General features: G+C 37.7%; 2 protein-coding genes across 3 annotated transcripts in view; both read left to right on the top strand.

The window, feature by feature from the left end:
- The window catches only part of dock11 (dedicator of cytokinesis 11), an 87,817-nt gene extending 76,877 nt beyond the window's left edge, over positions 1-10,940 (top strand). For both annotated transcript variants that reach the window (XM_036596280.1, XM_036596279.1), the window contains 6 exons: positions 3,521-3,667; positions 4,084-4,294; positions 4,995-5,185; positions 5,707-5,804; positions 6,305-6,443; positions 10,372-10,940. In XM_036596280.1, the coding sequence (XP_036452173.1) occupies positions 3,521-3,667; positions 4,084-4,294; positions 4,995-5,185; positions 5,707-5,804; positions 6,305-6,443; positions 10,372-10,461 (876 nt within the window). In that variant the 3' untranslated portion in view covers positions 10,462-10,940. The remainder of the gene's footprint in view (positions 1-3,520; positions 3,668-4,083; positions 4,295-4,994; positions 5,186-5,706; positions 5,805-6,304; positions 6,444-10,371) is intronic.
- A 2,138-nt stretch (positions 10,941-13,078) lies between these two features.
- Positions 13,079-19,006, top strand: LOC118826390 (granulocyte-macrophage colony-stimulating factor receptor subunit alpha-like). Its single transcript, XM_036597349.1, has 10 exons — positions 13,079-13,461; positions 15,283-15,413; positions 15,616-15,799; positions 15,898-15,997; positions 16,211-16,389; positions 16,712-16,839; positions 17,160-17,307; positions 17,593-17,692; positions 17,993-18,083; positions 18,297-19,006. Exons 1-10 carry the CDS (start codon positions 13,386-13,388, stop codon positions 18,378-18,380), a joined length of 1,221 nt encoding a protein of 406 aa, XP_036453242.1. The 5' UTR covers positions 13,079-13,385; the 3' UTR covers positions 18,381-19,006.
- The last annotated feature ends 3,267 nt before the right edge of the window (positions 19,007-22,273 follow it).

Here is a 22,273-nt window from a genome sequence, read left to right as displayed (position 1 = left end):
TCCTGTGAATCACATTCTAAGTTTGAATAGCCCATCATGTATGGACAAAGCCTACAGTTTATACATTCACACCATACAAAAACACTCATGGTACATGAAATACAGCCTCTACACACAGCTCTGTCCATGAACAATTTCAAATAAATAAAGCAAACATACTGAGAAACTGAGCTACAGCAGCACTGCCAGCTAAACTCTGCACTAAAACACACACAGCAGGACAATACAGTCTCTCTACAACCTATTTTATAAAGACAGTTTTAAAAAAATTATGTTTATACTTTGCAATTGTGCTCAGTCAAACAGAGTAAAGTTAGCATATACGAACTTTAGTGACAAATGTTGACTTTTTCGCCTCAGTTTATCTAGCCTACTTGTCTCCATCCGTATTGGGGAAGCGGTTGTGATTGTATGGGTGTTTAAAACGGGCTAAAATTGCACAGTGTATTCCTGGCGGGAATTTGCCAAGGCAGAATTTTTAAGGTGACCAGCGACTCCACAGTCAGTAACACACTTCTCCATGTGAGCAGAACCTCCATCACTGCCAACTTGACGCTAGGCTTACGTCACACTCTATCAGTGGTATAATTTTTGCTAAATTATTATACATATATACAGTGCCTCCAAGTAGTATTCAACCCCCTGCAGATTTTGCAAATTCAACAAGTTGCAAATAAGTTAGAGACTTTAAACTTTGAACAAGAATAGCATTTATTAACAGATGCCTAAATATTACAAACAAAAATTATAAGTTGCTCAGTTAAATTATAATATATTTTAAACATAAAAATTAGAATCAATTATTATTCAACCCCTAGGTTTAATATTTTGTGGAATAACCCTTGTTCGCAATTACAGCTATTAATCGTTTTTTATAAGACCTGATCAGGCTGGCACAGGTCTCTGGAGTAATCTTGGCCCACTCCTGCATGATCTTCTCCAAGTTGTCTAGGTTCTTTGGGCATCTCTTGTGGACTTTGATCTTGAGCTCCTTCCACAAGTTTTCAATTGGGTTAAGGTCAGGAGACTGACTAGGCCACTGCAACACCTTGATCTTTTCCCTCTTAAACCAGGCCTTGGTTTTCTTGGCCGTGAGCTTGGGGTCATTGTCCTCTTGGAAGATGAAATGATGACCCATCTTAAGATCCTTGATGGAGGAGCGGAGGTTTTTGGCCAAAATCTCCAGGTAGGCTGTGCTATCCATCTTCCCGTGGATGCGGACCAGATGGCCAGGCCCCTTGGCTGAGAAGCAGCCCCACAGCATGATGCTGCCACCACATGCTTGACTGTAGGGATGGTATTCTTGGGGTCGTATGCAGTGCCATCCTCTCGACAAACGCCCCGGGTGTGGTTAGCACCAAAGACCTTGATCTTGGTCTCATCAGACTAGAGAACCTTGTACCAGTCTGCCTCAGAGTCCTCCAAGTGATCATGAGCAAACTTTAGACAGGCCTTGACATGATGCTTTGAAAGTAAAGGTACCTTATGGGCTCGCCTGGAACGGAGACCATTGCGGTGGAGTACGTTACTTATGGTATTTATTGAAACCAATGTCCCCACCGCCATGAGATCTTCCCGGAGCTCCCTCCTTGTTGTCCTTGGGTCAACCTTGACCGTTGGGACAAGCCTGGCCTCGGCACGGGAGGAAACTTTGAAAGGCTGTCCAGGCCATGGAAGGTTAACCATAAGCCTTCCACTTCCGGATGATGCTCCCAACGGTGGAGACAGGTAGGCCCAACTCCTTGGAAAGGGTTTTGTACCCCTTGCCAGCTTTGTGACCCTCCACGATTTTGTCTCTGATGGCCTTGGAATGCTTCTTAGTCTTTCCCATGTTGACCATGTATGAGTGCTGTTCACTTGAATGGGGAGGGGCTTTTATAGTCAGAAAAGGCAGGAAAAAAACAGATAATTAATCCAAGCATGTGAAGCTCATTGTTCTTAATACCTCAATTACTTCTTAATACTTGAGGGAACCAAACAGAATTCTGGTGGTTTGAGGGGTATAATAATTATTAATAATTGATCCTCTGGTAAACTTTGCAAAAGTTTTAAAAATTAATAAACAGAGGAATATCATTCTTTTTTGCTGCAGTGCATTTCACATGTCCAGGCCCATCTACAGTCCAAATTTCACAATGCTAAGTTAACTCCAAATGTTTAAACCTGCAAAATCTGCAGGGGGTTGAATACTACTTGGAGGCACTGTATATATATTATATATGTGTGTGTGTTTGTGTGTGTGTGTGTGTGTGTGTGTGTAGATTAGTCCTAAAAGTACAGTAACAACTGTACAGTTTACACCTAACTTGATAAAGAGAAGTTGGAAAGTGGACATGTACAATTTAATTAAGGCTGTTTTTGGTACCTAACACACAAAAACATCAAAAGTGGAGGTTAAGAAGTAAAATACAAGCAAAATGACTTCAGTTTGAATTGTTTTCCATGTGTTTACAGAACAATAAGGATTAGAATGTAATTAATTCTTTAGGTCTTTAACCTCATAATATAAAAAAGATTAAAAAAAACAGGGTATCATTTTAGCATCTGGGATGACAAATATACTTTTCCTGTTTTAAATGTGTTTTCTGTTTCTTATTTTATGTGAAAATAATTTTGGAATGATTCTGAAAACAGCTGTGTGTATTCCAAACAGCTCTGAATACATAAACAACACGGCACTATTTTGCTTGTTTGTCATCATCAAAGAAATAAATATTTACATACTATTTGCTACTCTCTAATGCAATAATATGTCTGCTTTGGGTTCTATTTTTGGGTCTTTTTTCTGTCGTTTAAGCGTGTTAGGGAAATGTATGCATACACATAGTTTAGAGATGTTTACTGCTGTACCTAGCATGTAATTTTGAAACAGTTTACTGATATATGTTTTACACCTATACTTTGGTCAAATATTGTGGTCATGATGTGTGATGGATGTTTGCCTGACCTTTGCCCCACCCTTTTTCATTAGAATGATTAAAAGCTTCTGCATTCTTCTGTCTGAACCAGTATTTTTGTTTTGCTTACAGCAGCAAACAAGACCATACTAGGTTCTGTGCTACGTTACTACTTTTAGTAAACTTGATTTATAACATTTTAATAACCTATTGAAAACCACCAAGGGCTCGGATAGGTTTAACTTTCCTTATGCAATTTACTGTGACTCTCAGTTTGACAAACGTTATGGCCTAAATCCAGTGAAATTCTTATCCAGTGAAAATGTTCTTATATTTGGCTTCATTTGGTTTGTTTGCTTGTCTTAAATTGACATTTGTGGCTTTTTTTTAGCCGCTGTTCGATTTCATCAGGCTGATGACTTATGGCAATGTCAAAACAATTTAGCTTCCTGCAAGCTGCTAGAGTTTATTGAAGCAGGATTAACTGAAATGTGATATAATTTAATGAAATTATATTTCCCATAGAATTGTGAATTTGTATTCAAAACATGCAAAAAAATGTTTGTACAAAATGTGAAAATGCATGTAAAGTGACTGACTATCTAACAAATTTTTAACATCAGGGCTTCTTTGAAGAGGAAGATGGAAAAGAATACATCTACAAAGAGCCAAAACTCACTGGCCTGTCAGAAATTTCTCATCGTCTGCTCAGCCTTTATGGGGACAAGTTTGGTGCAGAGAATGTCAAAATCATCCAGGACTCTAACAAGGTACTTGCAGGAGAATTAAGCTGGTCATGTTGTAGGATTTAGTTTTTTGTAGGCATGCTTGTACATGGGCGAAAAGGAAGAGTCAAGCATTTTATTTTGCGCTGAAGTTGTAAGACTTATTGGTGCATTCTGATGGCTTGGGTTCATGAACGAAGCAGGAAAGACTTGTTTACCAGAGCTATTGGATAACGTCCAGCAGATTCCACTTCTCTATACCCCAGTACTTCTCTTAGTACACTTCACCTGCTTTCACCTATATAACCTCTCATGACATCTTTTAATCTACATTCCGATCTTTCTCGATTTCTTTAAGTGCTTTAGATTTTAAAATATATGTCCTTATTGTTACATGTTTTATATTTTTAATAATAATTCAGATTTATTCCATGTTTATTCCATGGTCTTTCACCTGACAGGTAAACCAGAAAGATCTGGATCCAAAGTTCGCCTACATACAGGTCACATTTGTCAAGCCTTACTTTGACGAGAAAGAGCTGGCTGAGAGAAAGACTGACTTTGAGAAGTGTCACAACATCAACCGCTTTGTTTTCGAAACACCGTACACACTCACAGGGAAAAAGCATGGTGGGGTTGAGGAGCAGTGCAAGAGACGAACGATTCTCACGAGTGAGTACAGCAGCTGTGAGTCACTGGGCTGTCTGAGAGAGAGGATGTGTGTGAGAATTCAGGGTTGTGTTCATGGTTCCTCACTTGAGCTCTACATATAACTATGGAACTATACATAATAGTGGAGGCTGAGGTCCAGCTGCTCACATGCTGTTCCTATTAGTCTCTTTCAAATACAGCTTCTACCGTCCACTCATGTAGCTATGACACAATGTACTGCTATTTAAATGGGGAAAAAAAAACTTCATAGGTTTCACTAAACAAAAATAGTTCAAATTAGAGCTCAAAATGTGTACTCAGTTGTTGTGCTATTTCATTATTGAGATATGTCCTTTAGGATGTAGCTTTTGTTAAAATGCTTCAGTCTGTGTTGGGTCACAATTGTAACTCTAACAGCTACAGCAGGTGCACAGCGTACTTTGCCCCTTTTAATGATGGACAGATAAGGGAAAATGGGATTTTTACTAACAGATCCTCCTGTGTTCTCTGTGTTTGCCTGCTGTCTGACTGGTATTACTACAAAAAGGTTTGCCAGGCAGCAGACAAAAGACCAGGATTAAATCTGTTGTCACAAGCTCGGCCTAAGGCGGGGGTTTTCTATTGTGTGCATCGGTGTATATGTATGTGATCGCGTGTGTCTCTGTGTTTTTGACACGATGATTTTCATTGAGCTGATCTATGCATGTGTGCGTGTCCACAGCGGCAAACACCTTCCCCTATGTGAAGAAGCGCATAGAGGTGGTCGGCGAGAAGCATTTGGAGATGAAGCCCATTGATGTGGCCATCGATGAAATGAGAGAACGCAGTACTGAACTCAATAAACTTTGCTCAAACCAGGAGGTGGACATGATCCAGCTGCAGCTAAAACTGCAGGGCTGTGTCAGCGTGCAGGTCCTGAAACCTCTCAGTACTTATGTCTTGCTAATATACTGTATAACTGAGAATTTTTAATGGGGTTGCGCCGTTATGAGAATTGCGGGTTGATGCCCATGTCCAATATTTTTCCTTCACCAATGCTGATAAATGCACATTAATAAAATGTAGAAATTGGTGAAATTAACATTTCATAGAAATGTAACCTTTGTTTGTTAACGGTTTCAAATGCAGTATACTCTTCCAACAATATATAAGTCAAATCAAATATCTGATTAAGGTCCAGTGGCGATGATTTTTTTGAAGCAAATATCTGCCAATACCAATATGATTCCAATATCATCACGCATCCCTAATCCTAAAGGAAACCTGCTTTGTAAATTTTATTTGTAGGTTTTTGAACTTGTAAGCTTCTAGCCAGACTGTGGAAAACAGTTCTGCGTGATTGTGAGATAAACACATAAAATGGATAACAATTTTGGTAAAGTCAAATAGGTAGTACATTTCTGAGCATAATGATCTGTGGTTTTTGGGTTTAGGTCAATGCTGGTCCCATGGCCTATGCCAGAGCTTTCCTGGATGAGTCCAAATCTGGCCAGTCCAGTAAGAAAGTGAAGGAGCTCAAAGAGATATTCAGGTGTGTACTGTACCGACTAAGGTACCATCTTACCTACAACCATATATGTGGTTTTGCCCACAATTTGACAAGGAGGAGCGACTGACAAAGGAATAGAGCTCTATAGCAGAGAAAAACAGATATGCCTGTTCCATTTCCTATCTTAGTTTGAACCATGCTTTGCCTCTCCACTGAATATTATCTGATCTTTGCATGCATACATATATGCCGTTAGTAACAAGATGACACGACTGCTTGTATCATGTGCCTTGAATCTAACTTGGCTCAAGGCTCTGGTAAACAAACATTATCGGCAGTGAATTTTGCATTGGGACTGCACTGCAAAAACTCACTCAACTGTATTACATAAGTCTGTTCATAAACTTTTAATGTTACTTAATGACCATCTAATGTTACAAAAAGAACAAATTTATTTCTTACAGTAGTACTACCTAATCTTTCATTAAAGCTTTATACCTTTCACTACTACTTGACCTGGTTGTCATCATGTCTTCTTCCAGGAGGTTTGTTCAGTCATGCAGCATGGCTTTAGATATTAATGAGCGGCTCATCAAGGAAGACCAGTATGAGTATCATGAGGGACTGAAGGGCAACTTCAAGAGTATGGTCAAGGAGCTGTCTGATATTATTCATGAACAGGTAGGACACACAGAAAAATCTAATGCCTTTCCTTAAAATACATGAGGAAAGCACAGACAGTTGCATCAAAGAGGAGAACAGATCAAGAACAGCATGCAAAAAATAAAAACAGCTTTAGAGACATTAAAATATTTAGCTGCACAAAGCAACCTTGAGTTAAAAGGAAGTCGATAGAAAGTCACTCTCTTTCAACAAAAAAATGTTGGCATCATTTATTCTTAGCCTTTGATATGCTCAACAGGCTCAGCCTGTTGTTTTAAACACTGTAGCTGCTTTTTCAAAGACCATAAAAATGACTGACTAGGACAAGGATATTATTTATCTTGATTGGTTTTATTTCTGTAGTATTTTAAGTTTGTCTTATGTGTATATAGTGATAAAGTTTATATTCATTTGTAAGGGCATCATAGGCAGCCTTAGAAATATGAAGTGACTGAAGTTTTCAGAAAGATGGAACATGACTAATAGAAGAAATTATCCTAGATGGTTTTCACATGTCTGTTGAAAATGTTACAACGTCCTGCATCATGCATAACTTTAGCTTATCCTGATATAAAGATTGATGTTTATGAGATGATGACATTGGTCACTGGGTACATTGTGCACGTGTTCAAACACAGGTTAATATTTTTACTTGTTGACATTTTAGACAAGAGCAGACACACATGCACTAAAGGGAAGTAGGTGTAACTTACACAGCAACACAATAATGTATGAGACACCAAAAATTAGTTATTCTTCTTTGAACAAAACTTTGTATCACATTTTTTGTGAATTTGAAATTTGAAAATATCAGTTGCCTTTTCCGTTGTGTAAAGACTGTATAATGAATTTACTAATAGAAATAGTCCAAAATTACTTGGAACAGAATTTCTTTATATTAACTTCTATTAAAAATTAAGAATGTTTCTTTCTCCTGTATAGTTATCATTTTGGAGACACAAGGTTTTGGTCTGACAGGTGTGCAGGTGTAGTTATGTTTTGCAAGCATGTTATGATATGATATCTATATAACAAGTCTTTCTGTGCATTAAGGCCCAAAACACTCAACTTGACTTCTTCTGGGCTTTTTCTGATTTACAGTCGAAAGTGAGCAGTTCATACATATACATACACTGATCTGATACATCAACAATGTATGCAGGATGTTTTGATCAGATAACACCAAGACAAGCTTAAGCCTCTGTAGCCTATCAATGCAGGGACGCATCAAGAAGTCATCACTGTGGTTTTGCTCCTTTGAGAGATGCATACTGTATTTAGGACACCAAGCCATTCTGTACATAATAAAGCATTACTGCTAGAGGACAGAAGAATGTTCACTTTAAAGGAGTAACAGTGTTCTGTTCTCTTTACTAAGCTTCAGCTTGCCCTCTTTCTCTGTATCTAACCTACAATCTTCACATTTTTCACTTTCATTTGCCACTCCTGTCGGCATTTCTTCTAAGAAAGAAAAAAAATTTCTCCTAAGTGAAAGCTCATGCCAATCTTCTGTTCTTCTGTGATACTTCTTAGTAAGAGTACATTGCCCCTCCCCCCCCCAAAAAAAAAACAAAACATAAGCACACATAAAACACCCCATATCATTTGTTAAATATAACAGTTTATTTTCAATTGCATGGTGTACTTCACTATCACTCAGACGTTACCACACTCTTTCTGTTTTTTTTTTTTTCATTCTGTGTTTTTCTATAATTTTAAGTGTGTATCAGGTGAAAAAGAATATATACTGGTTGATGTCCCTAACCTGAAGATTACAGGAGGAATTCTGTTGCGCAATTAGGTGGTGACTCATTTAGCAGTTGATCTTCCAAGAATTCTGACAGGCACCACACAGTGGGTATCAAGTACAGACATGCCACCCCCACCCCCTGCCTGCCACTACATTAAAACGAATTGTATTCAAGCACTGGTAAAAAGTATGTTGTAATATGCTATATGAAAAACACAAATTCCATGACGTCATCCTGAATTTATGGTTACTATTGCCACACTCATCACTCTTCCTGTAATGCAGTGTTCTTTCTTGTTAAACTTGCATTATGTTCCTTAGAAATATATTCACTGGGAAAATGGCATTAAAAACAGACCAAATTACACAGGGGAAAAGTACCCAATAAGCCCGCCTTTATCTAAGTAAACATTTTTCTCTGTAGTGATATATATGTTATAATAAAGTTAAATATTAACATAATCAAGGAAATTTTACATTTTTATTTTAAAAATAATGAAATAAAGAACAGAAAACATAAAAAAAGTGTTCCTAATAAGCCCAGATTTGTTTTGTAAAAATAATCAATCTTATTACAAAATGGGTTGATGAACGTCAGAAACATTCTTTTAAGAAAATTTCAGCATTTCCTGCATTGATGCACTGAAGCTAGGGGCTGTTATCTCTAAATCAACTAGTCGTGGTATTTTTGGTCAGCTAAGATTCTGTCTGTGTACTCATTACATTTATTTATTTACTTATTTATTTATATATTTATGTCTGCAAAAATCTATGTAGCTAGTGAATGTCCATTTATGCTGTAGGTATTGAATGTCTATGTAAGTTTAAGCATTGTTCTGCTATACCGAGTGCTTCCAGTATATTGTGCCTGAGTCCCTGTGCACGGGGAGAAAAATCAAAAAAGGAAAAAAGAAGTCAAAAACGAGTGATTCTAAAAGACATTAAGCCTCCTTTTAAAATCATTTGACAAAAGCCATAGAAATGGGTTAGTGGGCTTGTCATGGCCCGAAGTGTCAAGTAGGAATGTGAGCATTTGCTGTAATTTTACACAAAAAAGTAATCAATAAAATAAAATTAGATATATCTCACTGATTACTTATTTTTTAAAAACAAAACGATGCAAATTTGCTCTGATAATTTTGATAATAATAATAATCCTTTTTGCCCCTTGAAGTAGAATTTGTCTGTATTATCTGACTTATTGGCTGTAAGGTTTAGCCATAACAAGTGTATTTAAGACTATGATCCAAATAACTGTTGGTATTTTAAACAGCACAGAAATAATTTGGTGTAGGTTAATTAATAAGTGTAAAACTGTAATGGTGTGTTTTAAAGCACTGTGATGAGGTTTTAAGTATTATATTTTAAGTAACTGCCCAGACTGTGTTTAGCCATGAGATGTAGCTGCTAGCTCAGAGAATCTTTTGAAAGTAACATATCTAAATTTACTGTTGTCATTTAAGTGATTAATACTTCCAGGACCACCTTTTAAAGCAAAGTTTTTATAGTGACTTTGCCATGTGTTAGAATAGTCTGTCCACATTCACACAAATATCTCAAATGAAAATAATTAAACTGAATGAATGTGGAGGAGATGCTCAGTGCTGCAATCTGTTTAATAGTTTACATTAAAAGTGAAAGTGAGCTTACAGGGTACGTGGGCTCACGGTGGCTTTTCTCTTATGACATGGCAACTTTGTGAGACTATGTTTCGCAAAGCTCATGAAACCCATAGTCATTCTTAAGTAGTTGCACATTTTTTGAGCCAGACACCAAGAAAGAGACAAAGACACGTGTAGAGAGGGAAGGATATGTAAACAGCTGTATGTTTAATTCTGCAGTTTGTGTTTTTGTTTATGCATATTTATATATTTACCTGTTGACCTGGGCATTGCAAGATAGTGCTCTCTTTACATGCTGTTTTCTAACATGTCTCTGCTTTCTCTTTCTCTGTGCTGCCATGCTGTTTAGATTGAATGCTAGGTAACATTTATTTCAAGTACAAACAACATGTGATATCTTGTGGCATGTACTGAGTTCTGTAAATGTTTGTGGGTATTCACACATCCCATAGTGACTGCGTATGTACCTTGTTTATTTGTGTGTTGTGTAAAATTCATGCTGAACTGACGTTGTGCTGGCTTGTTCTGTATTTGAATATGTGCTCACTAATTTGTCCTGTTTTTTAATTTGTAGATATTCGAGGAGGATGAGATGCGTTCCCTCTTGCAGAACTCTCTACATGTGTTCCGTGCCATCAGCGGAACTTCCTCTAACTTCAGCTAAAACCCTCTTCCTGCTGAAGACCCCTACCCATATTTTACCTACTTCCCACATGCCTGAATGTATGGAACAGCTTAAACCTTAAGCATCCTGCACCATGTTCCTCTGGCTCAAGATGTTGCTAGAGTGTCTGTCCTTTAAGAAAGTGCCATGTTGTTGCAATCGACCATTGCTGTTTCATTTCAAATTGACATGTTCAGTCCATCATTACGTTCAGCCTGACGGATCAAATCTGAGCATCATGTTCACTCAACTCCCCAAACATTCAATAGATGGCCTTTAATGTTTAAAACTACTTGTTGTGCAACAAAGCCACCATCTGATTATCCAAATATATTTGCTTTTTTTTTTTTTGTAAACAGTGTTCATAATGTGAGTTGTTGTTTTAAAAGACAGTATGTCTGTTAAAGTTGGAGAGGGTATGGATTCTAAATTGTAGTGCAAGGGTTTAATAAAACAAATGCAATTTATTCAGTCACTGACCTACATTTGTCACCTTCTTGTTGTTTTTAAAGGACTTGCCCATAGTCTCACATTTGTAAACAGATTCCAACCACACAAAACATTCAAATGGCTTTTACTGTCCTAATCTACCCATCACACCTTCAGAATCATTTAGCCATGATCCTTTTCCTACATTCTTCCATTTTTTTTGAACTACTTGTTATTAATGATTAAATTTGATCATTTTTTTATGGTGACACACTGAACATTTACATGATGTGTCCCACTGAGAATTTAGAGGTGCTCAGTATTAGTTTGCCTTCACTTGTGTTGCCTTCTATGATGCCTGGTACCTTGGAGCACTTGGACAATCTTGCACAGTTCATGCGACTTCTTCATGATTCAGGGGTCAAATCCCTTAAGAGTACTCATCCACCTCTCTGCTTCCCCTTTGCGTTGAGGCCCCGTTTAGAAAGAGCGCCACAGATAGTCCAAAACTATTGCTGTGTTTGCTAGCAAAGAACATACCTATTTTAGAGGCTTTATTAGGATTGTTGTTATTGTTGCAGTGCTGTTGTGGCCAAGCCACTGTGTATTGGAAAGCTCAACTGTGCAGACTTCCTTTTTTCAGTATTAAACAAGGACTGGTTAAAGGGCTGTGAAATAAGCGATGATAGAACCAGTAGGAACTCATACTGTACCTGCAGATAGAGAAACCTACTGGAAATGCACATGGCATTAAAAAATGAATCAGTTATGTAAACTACTATATACATTAAAGCAACATATTAATATTAATATATTAGTATTAATGTTAATATATGATTTAGATTAATATATTCATGTATATAAAGGAAAACAATTCATTTCAAGCTTAACTGAAGATACCTTGATGACGACGTTGACGTCAACTCTGTTAGGATCCTGGACCAGTTCAAATTTAGCAAGTACAGAGTCTGTTTGTTTGCAAGGATTTGCTTGTTGTTGGAAATTATTCCTGTTTTTTGGTCATTAGAGGTGCCACAGCTTTGACAACACCAGTGCAGGCAGCTGTATTCTAAAGGACTGGGGTGGACTTTCCTCAGCCATTTGCTAGTCAAAGCCTTCACTGCCTCAGGAACAACATCCTCTCAAAGATGTAAATGTTAGTAAAGTGCTGCTGTTACCTTTTTCTCTGTGAGCGTGTGTCTGTGTGCGTGTGTGTGTGTGTGTGTGTGTGTGTGTGCGTGTACATTAACAACAAAGTAGCAGCTGCAAACAGTTGTTTTGTTGCAATTTTGCTTTTACTGGAAGAATAATGTACAAAAGTGCAGATTTTGTCAAGCTAAATTTACTGTATTAACATATAAATAAAACTGCATTTTCATGATCAAAATGAATCGACTAGTGTGCACCATTTGTTATGTATAACTCTGAAAGAAAACGTTTACTTTCTGTACCACAAAAAGTAATTGCTGAGTTTTTCCTTAGTGTAGACTTTGGCTTGAAAATGAAATCTTCACCGTATTTAACATAAACTAGTGATTATGTCTGTAGATTTACTCACACTTCCCTTTCTCAGTACTGTTCACTAACCACCTAAATGCCTACTGAAGGGGATATGAAGACATTTGTGGAAGGAAACAGACATGCTGTAGATGACCACTCCTATGGCATTCCTATTCCTATTGAGCTGTGATCTGTACTGTGATCATGCCGTCTAATGTTGGAAGTGTACAACAAAAAGTCACCAAAACAATGGATATTTTTAACTTTAATATTATGCCACACACTTCCATCCAATGAGACTGTGTATATATACAGAGAGTGTATATATATACCAGTGCTGTCGGAACAAAACATATATCCTGAAAAACATCCGTTTTTCACACAATTTGAGAAAAGGAGACAAACAAACCTTTGTTCTTTGAAGCAGCTCACAACATCTCAATTACTTTGTTATTTTATTGTTTTAATAAGAAATTCTTATTACTTTTTACTGCATTAATATTTGTTTGAAAAACACAATTACATATATGTGAGAATCTCTCTCTCCCTCCCCCTCTCTCTGTATGAATATGTAGATAGATTAAGCTAGATATGGCAGAAAATGACACGCAAAGCATGTTTGACGTCCAGGCTTGTCGACGCTGCCTGTGGCAGTGACGGATCTGCAGTCTGAGTGTTTGTTTCCTGAGAGGCCAGCCTGCTGCGATACTATCTTTCCTCTGGCTTCACTCCTCCCACCTGTCACGACAAGCAGGAGTGAGAGCCTAGCTGCTCTCAGTCGGAGAGACGCTGGACTGCGCGTTTGGCACGCTGAGGTTTAATCTGACCTGCTGTAACTGTGGACTGATTTTGGACGTGGTTTTCACGGATATATACTGTGACACCGACAGGCACGAGCCGAGGCAGAGCTCTGGACTCGGTCAGGGATAAACAAACAGTCAGGAAGAAATTACACTGGAATTAGAGTGGAGACGCCAGCAGAGCAGTAGTGCGGTATGATTGGCCGTAACTGGGATATCGCTCTGGCAGTTTGCCTGTCCTTCATGGTCGCAGGAGTCGACAACCTCTCAAGTAAGTATTCTACATTTTTTTACTGGCGCCTTTGGCAGTAGTTGTTGTGTTAAAGCGAGGCTAGGCAGGCTGGACTCTGCTGGACATCCTGCAGCCTTCCCGAAAGAGCGTGACGTCAGAGAGCTACTTTTCAGTCCGGTTTGCTCGATTTTTTTCGCTTTCCCATTTAGACACAGGGGTCATGGTCAAGTTCATGGTTATGGTCAGCGTAGTGGCTGTAGGCTGGGTCACTTTACTGAGCGACATTTACAGCTCAGTGACATTCAACGATAGAAAGAATTAACAGAGGAAGCTCAGCCAAATAAAAAAATAGACATAGGCCGCTGCAGTTCCTGTACTAGTTACAGTATCTTTATGGATTTTGCTCCTACATAGCTCGGTGGTTAAATAAAAGAATTGGGAATTAAATCAGGTTGGTTTAATTATTCAACTACTTAAAATGTTGGCTCAGTGGAGATTCACACTGTGAAATACCGTCTCAGGTGAATTTTATCAGATTGTGCCATTAATACTAAGTCAAAATCAGAAGGCTTTGATAATGGCCTGGATAGACTTTGGAAACCCTTACAGTGTGAGTTGTTTGATTGTTTTGATAGTGGGAAGTACGCCTTCCTTTCGTTTTTGTCTTTCGGAGAAAAGCAAACATCTCCCAGAACTAGAAACTCAAGATATGATCTGGAAGGCGACAGTGAATAATGTTCAGTGTCCACCGAATTTTTAATCAAACGATTTAACTGTGCCAAAAGGGTTAAGAGACCCAGAGAACAACTCAAACCAGGTGTAATTATGATAAATAATTCAAATACTCTGAAAAGATGTACAGAGATACTCCCAGAACAGAAAAGGCCACAGGTACTATTTAAAGCAGTATAAAAACAAAACTTTTAACATTTTTGGGATATAGGGAATACTCAACACCGATTACTCCGAGTGTGATCTTCTCCATGATTGTTATCGTCCTTAGCCAAGGAGCTTCTGTTCTTTCATTTTTTGTGACCACCTGTGGCGCTTCTTCTACATATCTAATGTCTAATGCTGTATTATTCAAAAATCTATACTATCTCATTTCCTTCATTTAACCAGTTTGCAGCATGTAGTCTTACGAGCAGCATCGGCATAGGTGTGGCTGGCTTACCCTAGTTAATTATTTGTTGATAAATATTTTATACTGTGAGTGATGTTAAGGGTAGAATATTTGATTCTGTCATTCACCTTACTGGCTTTCTCTACTGCCCACACAAGAGAAGAGCTACTCTATTACCCACGAGAGAGAAGAGATACTAGCTTTTTCTCTGTGGTCAGATTTATCAACTAAGGCTTTGGCTGTTAGAAGCAAAAGTTATAATATGTTTTGAAACAATGTTAGTCACAAAGAGACCATCTTGTTTTGCACATTGAACAGGCTGCAGTAGTAAGATAAATATTTAGTCTTTGTTTTGGTGAGCATCAGCAGTATCTAAGCAGATTCATTTCCAGTCATTATTGGGCAAGAAAATGTCTGTCATTTGCGTAAGCTGGATCAATCTCTTCCTCTTGTGACTCATCTCTCAGGTTTGTAGTAGTGGCAAACTTTCCTTTTATTGTAATGTACTTAAAGGAATGAACTGAAAGGGACATGTATTTTTTCCGCTGTCAAGAAAAAAAAAACAACAGCAACTGAGAGAGGTTCCAAAGTCCGGGCCATTATGAAGAGCCTCATGATAAACGTATGATGACACAATGAACAGGAAATGTGTCATTACATTTACCTTAAAGCCCTACAGTAAGAAAACCTTTCCTAAATAGTCCTACATGCTCTTATTCTTCTTTCTTTTATTTAAGATGAACTGCCTGAACCAGAAAACTTTATTCTGTCACGGAACCCTGACCATTTCTCAGTAACTGCTGAGTGGAGTGAGCCCACTAGTTTGGACGATTGTAAAGTAAACTACACGCTTGACTTAATTTTCGAGGTGAGTCACCTTTCTGTAACTGTAAGGAAATAAGAAATTACAGCTTGACAAACACGAAGCCTTACAATAAAACTTTACCGAGCAACTGTTTTTAGAGGAACACCATCAATGTGAACAGACATTCTGGTGTGTAGATTATGTAAATAAGAAAATTGGTCTTTCCTTTATGTTGACTTTGAATTTATTCTGACCCCCAAAACAGAAATGTCCTCCCAGCAGCACTGAACCAAAACTGAGTGAAGAATCACGGCAAACAGTTCATTTAAAATACACATGGTACGTTTCTAATGAGAGAGAGATATGCGTCTGGGTAAGGACAAACCCTGTGCAGTGTGGAAACAGGACACCCAGCAAAGCAGTGTATAAAGGCATCTCCCCACCTCTGGGTGAGTTTTATTAAAACTAAATCAATGATGAAGTTCATTTTCAGTTCTTGCTCGTGAAGCACCAAACCAAACCTGACTGACGCACTTGTGCATTTCAGCTTTAGTGAAGAACTTCACTTGTGTTTATTACTCTGATATGAAGATGAACTGCACCTGGAGTGTAATCAGCCAGGTCCCTGATCTCCAGCTCTTCTACAGGTGAGAACTGGCTTGAATGATGCTTTTCTGTCCTGCTTTCTTTGTTTTCTCTTTGTTCCTTAATCTGCATTTAGGTTTCTAAACATTGTTGGATCCGTGTTTTATTTGTATTAGTTCTCTTCTGTGAGACTCAAGACTCAGAGACTCAGACCTCAATCCTCTCATTTGTTGTCTTTCTAAAAATGATTGTCTCTTATGAACGTTATTTATTAGAAATGAAGAGGGAGACCACCTAAAGCCTTGTAGCTCATATTTCACCAAAGAAGACATGAAGATAGGCTGTCACCTAGACAAGATAAACTTCACATCTCAGCAAACGTTCTTCATCATCACTGGAACTGTAAAAGGTTCCAGAATTTCAAACACCTTTAAGAGAGCACCACGTGATTCAGGTACTTTGTCTCTCTCTCTCTGCTTTTTTTTTACTACTGTCCTTAGTTCTTATTATTAATATTAATATTCATAATAAACTTTACAAATAGAGTGAGGTATCTGACTAATGTATGCCTGTATATTTCCTAGCTAAGTGGGAGATTTCTGGCAATTACATAGAATCATTAAACTGTGTGAGAGCTAAACCTTGGACCACAATTACAGTGCTGTGTGTGATGAATGATTAGAGACCAAAAATGAGGTTGAGCCTCCACTGACCATGTTGTACCTGTGATCATTCAGATCATTTATGAATTTGCTTTGCTGTGTTTCATTTTGCAGTGAAACCAGAACCACCAAAGCTCAGCATCACAAGGGACGGTAACCATCTCTATCTTCAATCAGACACTCCAAATTTTGCACCACAATGTTGGAAATACAAGTTTACGTACAGCAAATGCAACGAGGAGGTGAGTCATTTACCCTCTGTGTACTGACACTGTTTTTCTCTGTGCTATCCTCTGCAACTGACAGCGCTACTGCAGCTGTGGGAATAAGTAATGTGTAAGGCAAACATATCAGTAGAACATAATAAATATGAAATTATAATAATGATAAAACAATAAATGTATATAGTACACTATAGTATGCTGAATATTATTGTATAATGACTCAAAGGTGTCTCATACTATTTGAGTGTGCAGTGGATCTCATGTTTATGTGTAACAATGTAAACACACATTGCCATTGTATTTTCAGTAATCCTCATGTTGGTAATGTTGTTATGTAGAAACAAGTAGTTGTTGAAGCAGAAAAGAAGCCATCATTACTTTTGGAATACGACGCAGCCTGCAGATACGAAGCTCAAGTGCAGACCATTTTCACTGATTACTGTGGGAAAGTGACACAGAGTGATCCGAGTGGCTATGAGTTTTATGGTATTGTGGATCCTTTCTGTACTTCAGTACTTGTCATAACACTATATCAGTATATTGTCAAGTCATTTTTAAATAGCTTTATATTATTATACTCCAAATGGCTATATGTGCTATTATTCTTTGTAGGATTTTGTGGCTTATTATTGGATATATATTTTACTGGATATTTTACTGCTTGTTACATTTAATTACTGCAAACATATATTTACCCCATATTTGGTCAAATTAATTAATTTGCTTGACTTGCCAACATTAAATTTTACTCCACACCTTTTTCTTCTGCAGGTGAGAGTACAGATCTAAACAGTCAGTTTAAGGTTGCTATGATAGTCTTTCCTTTAATGGTGTCCTGCTGTCTCATTGTGGCTCTGGTGTTATTTAGAAGGTAAAGTTCAATATTCATATTTCTGCTTTGTATTTTGTGCCTGTCTGTCAAAACACAAAAAACATGCTTTGTTATTAATGAAATGAAGGAGACAATATTCAATACTGTAATTTGTAAAAAAAATTATATTGAATTTTATTTCAATGATGTTCTGTAATTTTATTGCTGCTTTGTACTCTCAAGAAGAGATGATACACATGTTTAAGAGGAACCCTGTGTTTCTAGATCAATCTGGGGAATCTGGGGAATGGCTTATGCTACCATTTGTAATAAAGATCTCATGAAATGGCTTCTCCACAGGTACAAGGATATCATTCTCCCAACAATTCCAGAACCATCATTATTGTTCAAGGATATGCTTAACAGTAATAATGATGGAGGCCAGTCGAAGGTAAGGAGTGAAATGACACAGACAGCTGTTTTATGGTCTCCTGAAGATCTACTACCTTAATTCTATAGTGAATCATGTCTAAATAACAAAGCAAATATAATTTACATTCCACTGCTTTGAGTGCAAATGAAGTACTTTCACACCACCACACTGACCATCAAACATGAGGACTTGTGATGTGTTAACTCTGCTGTTGTCTCTGCTGCACCACAGAGCCTCTATGTGCCTATTACAGAGGTCGTTGAGAGAGACGTCCGGTTGGAGCCAAAGCCTACATCATTACACCTCAAACCATGACAGCTGTTTGTAAATCACACAATGATGGAATGATGACCAGTAATGGATTTACAGCAGGTAACCAAGTCTAAGGCCAGTGAATAAGACTGTGATCACTTCTACAGGGCATTTTGTTTTGTGCACTGCTACTAGCGATATCCTTTCTTCTTGCATGGCAAAGGATGGCCTTGCGTTCAGACGTATATTAGAGGAAACATAAAATTTATGGGACTGGTATTCATTCTGTAGCTGTACATGTATAAAGAAAGACATCAGTGTGTCCTCTATTTAGTGAGTGAGTGAGTGGAATGCTCTCAACAATCTGTGAAGACATGTGCTGGTTATGCGTGTCTTGAGTACATCCACTAACACAGAGGTTCCCAGTCCCCGTTCTGAGGACCCCACACCGTGCACATATTTGTGCATTCCCTCATCTATCATCTGATTCAACTCAACAAAATAACAAGCTCCTCATGTGCTTGAGTCAGGTGTGTGGAGTAAGACAAAAATGTGCAGAGCAAGGGGTGCCCAGGGCTCATTTTCGGAATCACTGCACCAAAGAATGTAATTTCTTTTGGAATGATGGTAACAACAGTGTAAATGGCATTTTTATGTTTGTCGTCACCTGTACTTTTTATCACTTCCCTTTCCCTTTTGGGAAACAATGTCAATGGAAGCATTTTTCCAGTCTTATATGAATATTTTCTAAGCAGTCGGAGACTAAAAGTGGGCATTTTCTAACATTTCTGTCTGTGTTCTATATCTAAATGATAACTGCAGTAAAATGTTGAAGTGTACAGAGTGTAAAAAGGAGCACCTGTAAATACTGTATTACTGTATTATTGTAAATGAAGAGGTTTTCTACATAACTTGTTCTGTGAATAAAGTAACCATAGTGGTGACTAATGTGGTTTGTGCGTGTTTCATGCAAAAGGAATTTGCTTAAGATATCACTAACAGTTCTCTAGGTTTAAATAAAGCACTTAGCACCCAATTTCAAAAGACAGTATGTCAAAAAGTATAACCAGCCTGCACAATGAATGATTCACTGTCAACAAGTCAGAATGCTTGCAGTTGTATGCTGCATTGCCAAACCTGTTTGGTAGGCCTACAAAGTGCAGGTCTATCAAGCCCTGCACTGCCATCTGTGGTTGGATGCTGCATAATACAACAGATATACTTCACCAAACTTTTCTTTTTCTCCGTATATAGAGATTTTATTTTATTGAAGACTCTTTTGTGTGATAAATATAGGACTACTGTTGTCACACAGATAGCACTTTTATGGCTATCTACATAAGTCAGTCCATTAAAACGTGCTGATAAAAACATGTCACTGGGTCCTTTGTATGCCATTTTAAATGAAGGACCATATAAGGGCAAGCTGGAGAATTTCCAAGCTATCACAAAAGAAAGCTCAGAGCAATTATAAATGTGATCTAAAATGTGAGAAAACAAGCAAAAAGAAATTGTGACCTGTGACTTTTACATAAGCATAATGTACATAATACATCTTGACAGCTAGAGGAGATGGTAGCTGAATGACAATCAAGGAAAGTCTTTTTTTGCAAGTAGGTGCAACTCAGCACAGGCATTCAATCATTTTAGTGTCAGCTGGTGATAGCACAGTTATTGGGTATTTACCAAGGATAGTTAATAGTTATATTAAATATGGTTATGTAGTAGTTATAATAAAAATGGTTATGTAATAGTTATATTAATCATGGTAAAGTACTACGTGTAGCTATTTAAGAGAAACTTGGCCATGTGATGTGTCATTGCCAAACATTGTTGCCTCTCTCATCCTATGACTAATAGAATTGTTGCCGCTGTACGGGAAGAGAGGATAAGATAAAATTAGTACGCTGACTATTGCTTTTTATTTAAAGCTAGACATATACATTTGTGTGCAATGTACTTCCATACAATGATCAGCTTCTGCAAGCCATTTAGGCATAATCTCCTTGGAGATAATTAGAGCCTAATTGTCCAAATGACATAACCAAGGCTCCATGTAATGCACTTTTCAGAAGAATGCACTTTTCTGCATTGCTTCCTTCCTTTCTTTCAATTTCAGCTGCCTTGAGTCTGGGAATTGAAGCTAATGCTTCTCCCAACGTGAGCCACTGCGACCACAGAGGAAGCGAGGCCCTGCCCATACTGCCTAGCACTGAGACTGGGTGTATTCATAGTGAGAAAAAGAAAACCTAGTTTACTTGAGTCTTAATGCCTGCTGATAGTAAAATAAACAAATTTGGTTTAAGCATAAAGAAATTCATAAAAATGTTCTTAAATGCAATAATAATAATAACATAATAATGATAAATGTAAGTAGTGCTCAAATATTTTTCTAAGAAAGATTTTTCTTAGGACACTGTTGTTTTCATATGTAGACTATAGGTAAAGTGTCTGATGACAGCAAAATGGAGGAAAAACAAAATTAAACAATATGTTTTTTTTTATTATTTTTGCAAACAAGATCTAGAAGTGAGATGGTGGTAGAAACTACATTAGACTTTTACACGCTTATCATGTCAACGCTTGCAGTCTACCACAAGTGTGAGGCTGTCGTAAGGATAAGTAAAAACTTAGGGAAATATTTTCCATGAATACCCCTTGTTCTAAAAATTGTTCTTAAGAAAAGTGTTAAGACATGAAGATAATTCTTAAGAGGTTTTTGAAGAATAACAATCTATTTTTCTAAAGTAGTAAAAAAAAAAAAAACTGACACATTTAAGATCTTTCCTAAAACACTTTTGTAAATTCGGCCCCAGGTCTGGTGTGGAACATCCAAAACTTGTTGATAGCCAGAAGCTGATGATGAGCTCATCATGAGTGGCTTCTGCACTTCATGGAAGAATCCACTTTGTGGTCAAAGAAACGGATGCTTTCCATTCAGAGTGAAGCTGTTATCAATCCAATTAGGTGAAAGTCACTTCTGTCCAAGCTATCTGCATGTAGTTCGACTGCTATGCTCTCAACACTGAGTATCAAGAGGAGGCGGCTATTGACACTGGAGTTCATCCAGAGGTTAAGCACAGTCTAACAGGACATACAGCAGCATGCAAGTTGACATCGCAAGTACACAGCTGTTTGTGTTTTTCAGCATAAACTGTAGTCATTCTGTGTACCAAAAACAAGCTTTTGGTTTCAGGTTTTACAGGTTCTTTCTGAACACCAGTGCCATTAGAATTAAAACCAGCTGAAAACCACACAGATAAACTAGCTCTAGTGAAATGTAAAATTATGAAACAGGGGCTTTCTGTGTGCTAATGTGTCATCTATCACTACAGAGAAGGGGCATCGTGTTAACATTATTTGTGTGATATCCATTCTAATGCTTGCTTCAGCACTCCTCACTTCATACTGAGAAAATGAAGTGGAAGTTTTACATCAGACACTGTGGCTTATATAGTTCCTCCGTGACTGTGAAAAAAAAAAAACAAATTGAGGTTAACCAAATTCATGTTTCGCAAAGTAACAAGATGCCTATTCCCACAATTATGATTCTACAAAACTTGCATTTATGTTGTTTAACAGCATCCTTACTAAACCTAAAGAATGGGCCTTTACCTTGACCAAAACTTTAAAAATATCAGACACATTTGGCACATCCTGCTGTAGGGATAGGCATCCACATACATGTCAATACACATCCACTACTGAGTGTGCACATTAATATTAAAGTTAATATTAATGGAGAGATGGAGGTTGGAATAGGTAGAAGGCCCCTGCTCTTGGCGTTAAGTCATACACCAGGGTTCCCCAATAGGTGGCCTGCGGGCCTAATACGGCCTGCAAGAGTTAAACCAGCCCACTGCCAAGACATAGGCACACATATTTACATTTACAGCATTTAGCAGAGTGACTTACAAAAGTGCTTTGTTGTCTACTCAGAAAAAGTATCGTTGCTA

This window comes from Colossoma macropomum, unplaced genomic scaffold, assembly GCF_904425465.1.
Source record: "Colossoma macropomum unplaced genomic scaffold, Colossoma_macropomum, whole genome shotgun sequence".
In the NCBI taxonomy this organism is placed as follows: Eukaryota; Metazoa; Chordata; class Actinopteri; order Characiformes; family Serrasalmidae; genus Colossoma; species Colossoma macropomum.
Note: the sequence above shows the minus strand (reverse complement) of the source record. Positions and strands in the feature narration are given on the sequence as shown.

Excerpts from the sequence above, each read along its gene's own strand:
- LOC118826390 (XM_036597349.1), top strand. The coding sequence starts at position 13,386 with ATGATTGGCCGTAACTGGGATATCGCTCTGGCAGTTTGCCTGTCCTTC. Across the intron at positions 15,800-15,897 it reads AGGCATCTCCCCACCTCTGG|CTTTAGTGAAGAACTTCACT; the intron begins GTGAGTTTTATT and ends TGTGCATTTCAG. Across the intron at positions 16,390-16,711 it reads GAGAGCACCACGTGATTCAG|TGAAACCAGAACCACCAAAG; the intron begins GTACTTTGTCTC and ends TTCATTTTGCAG.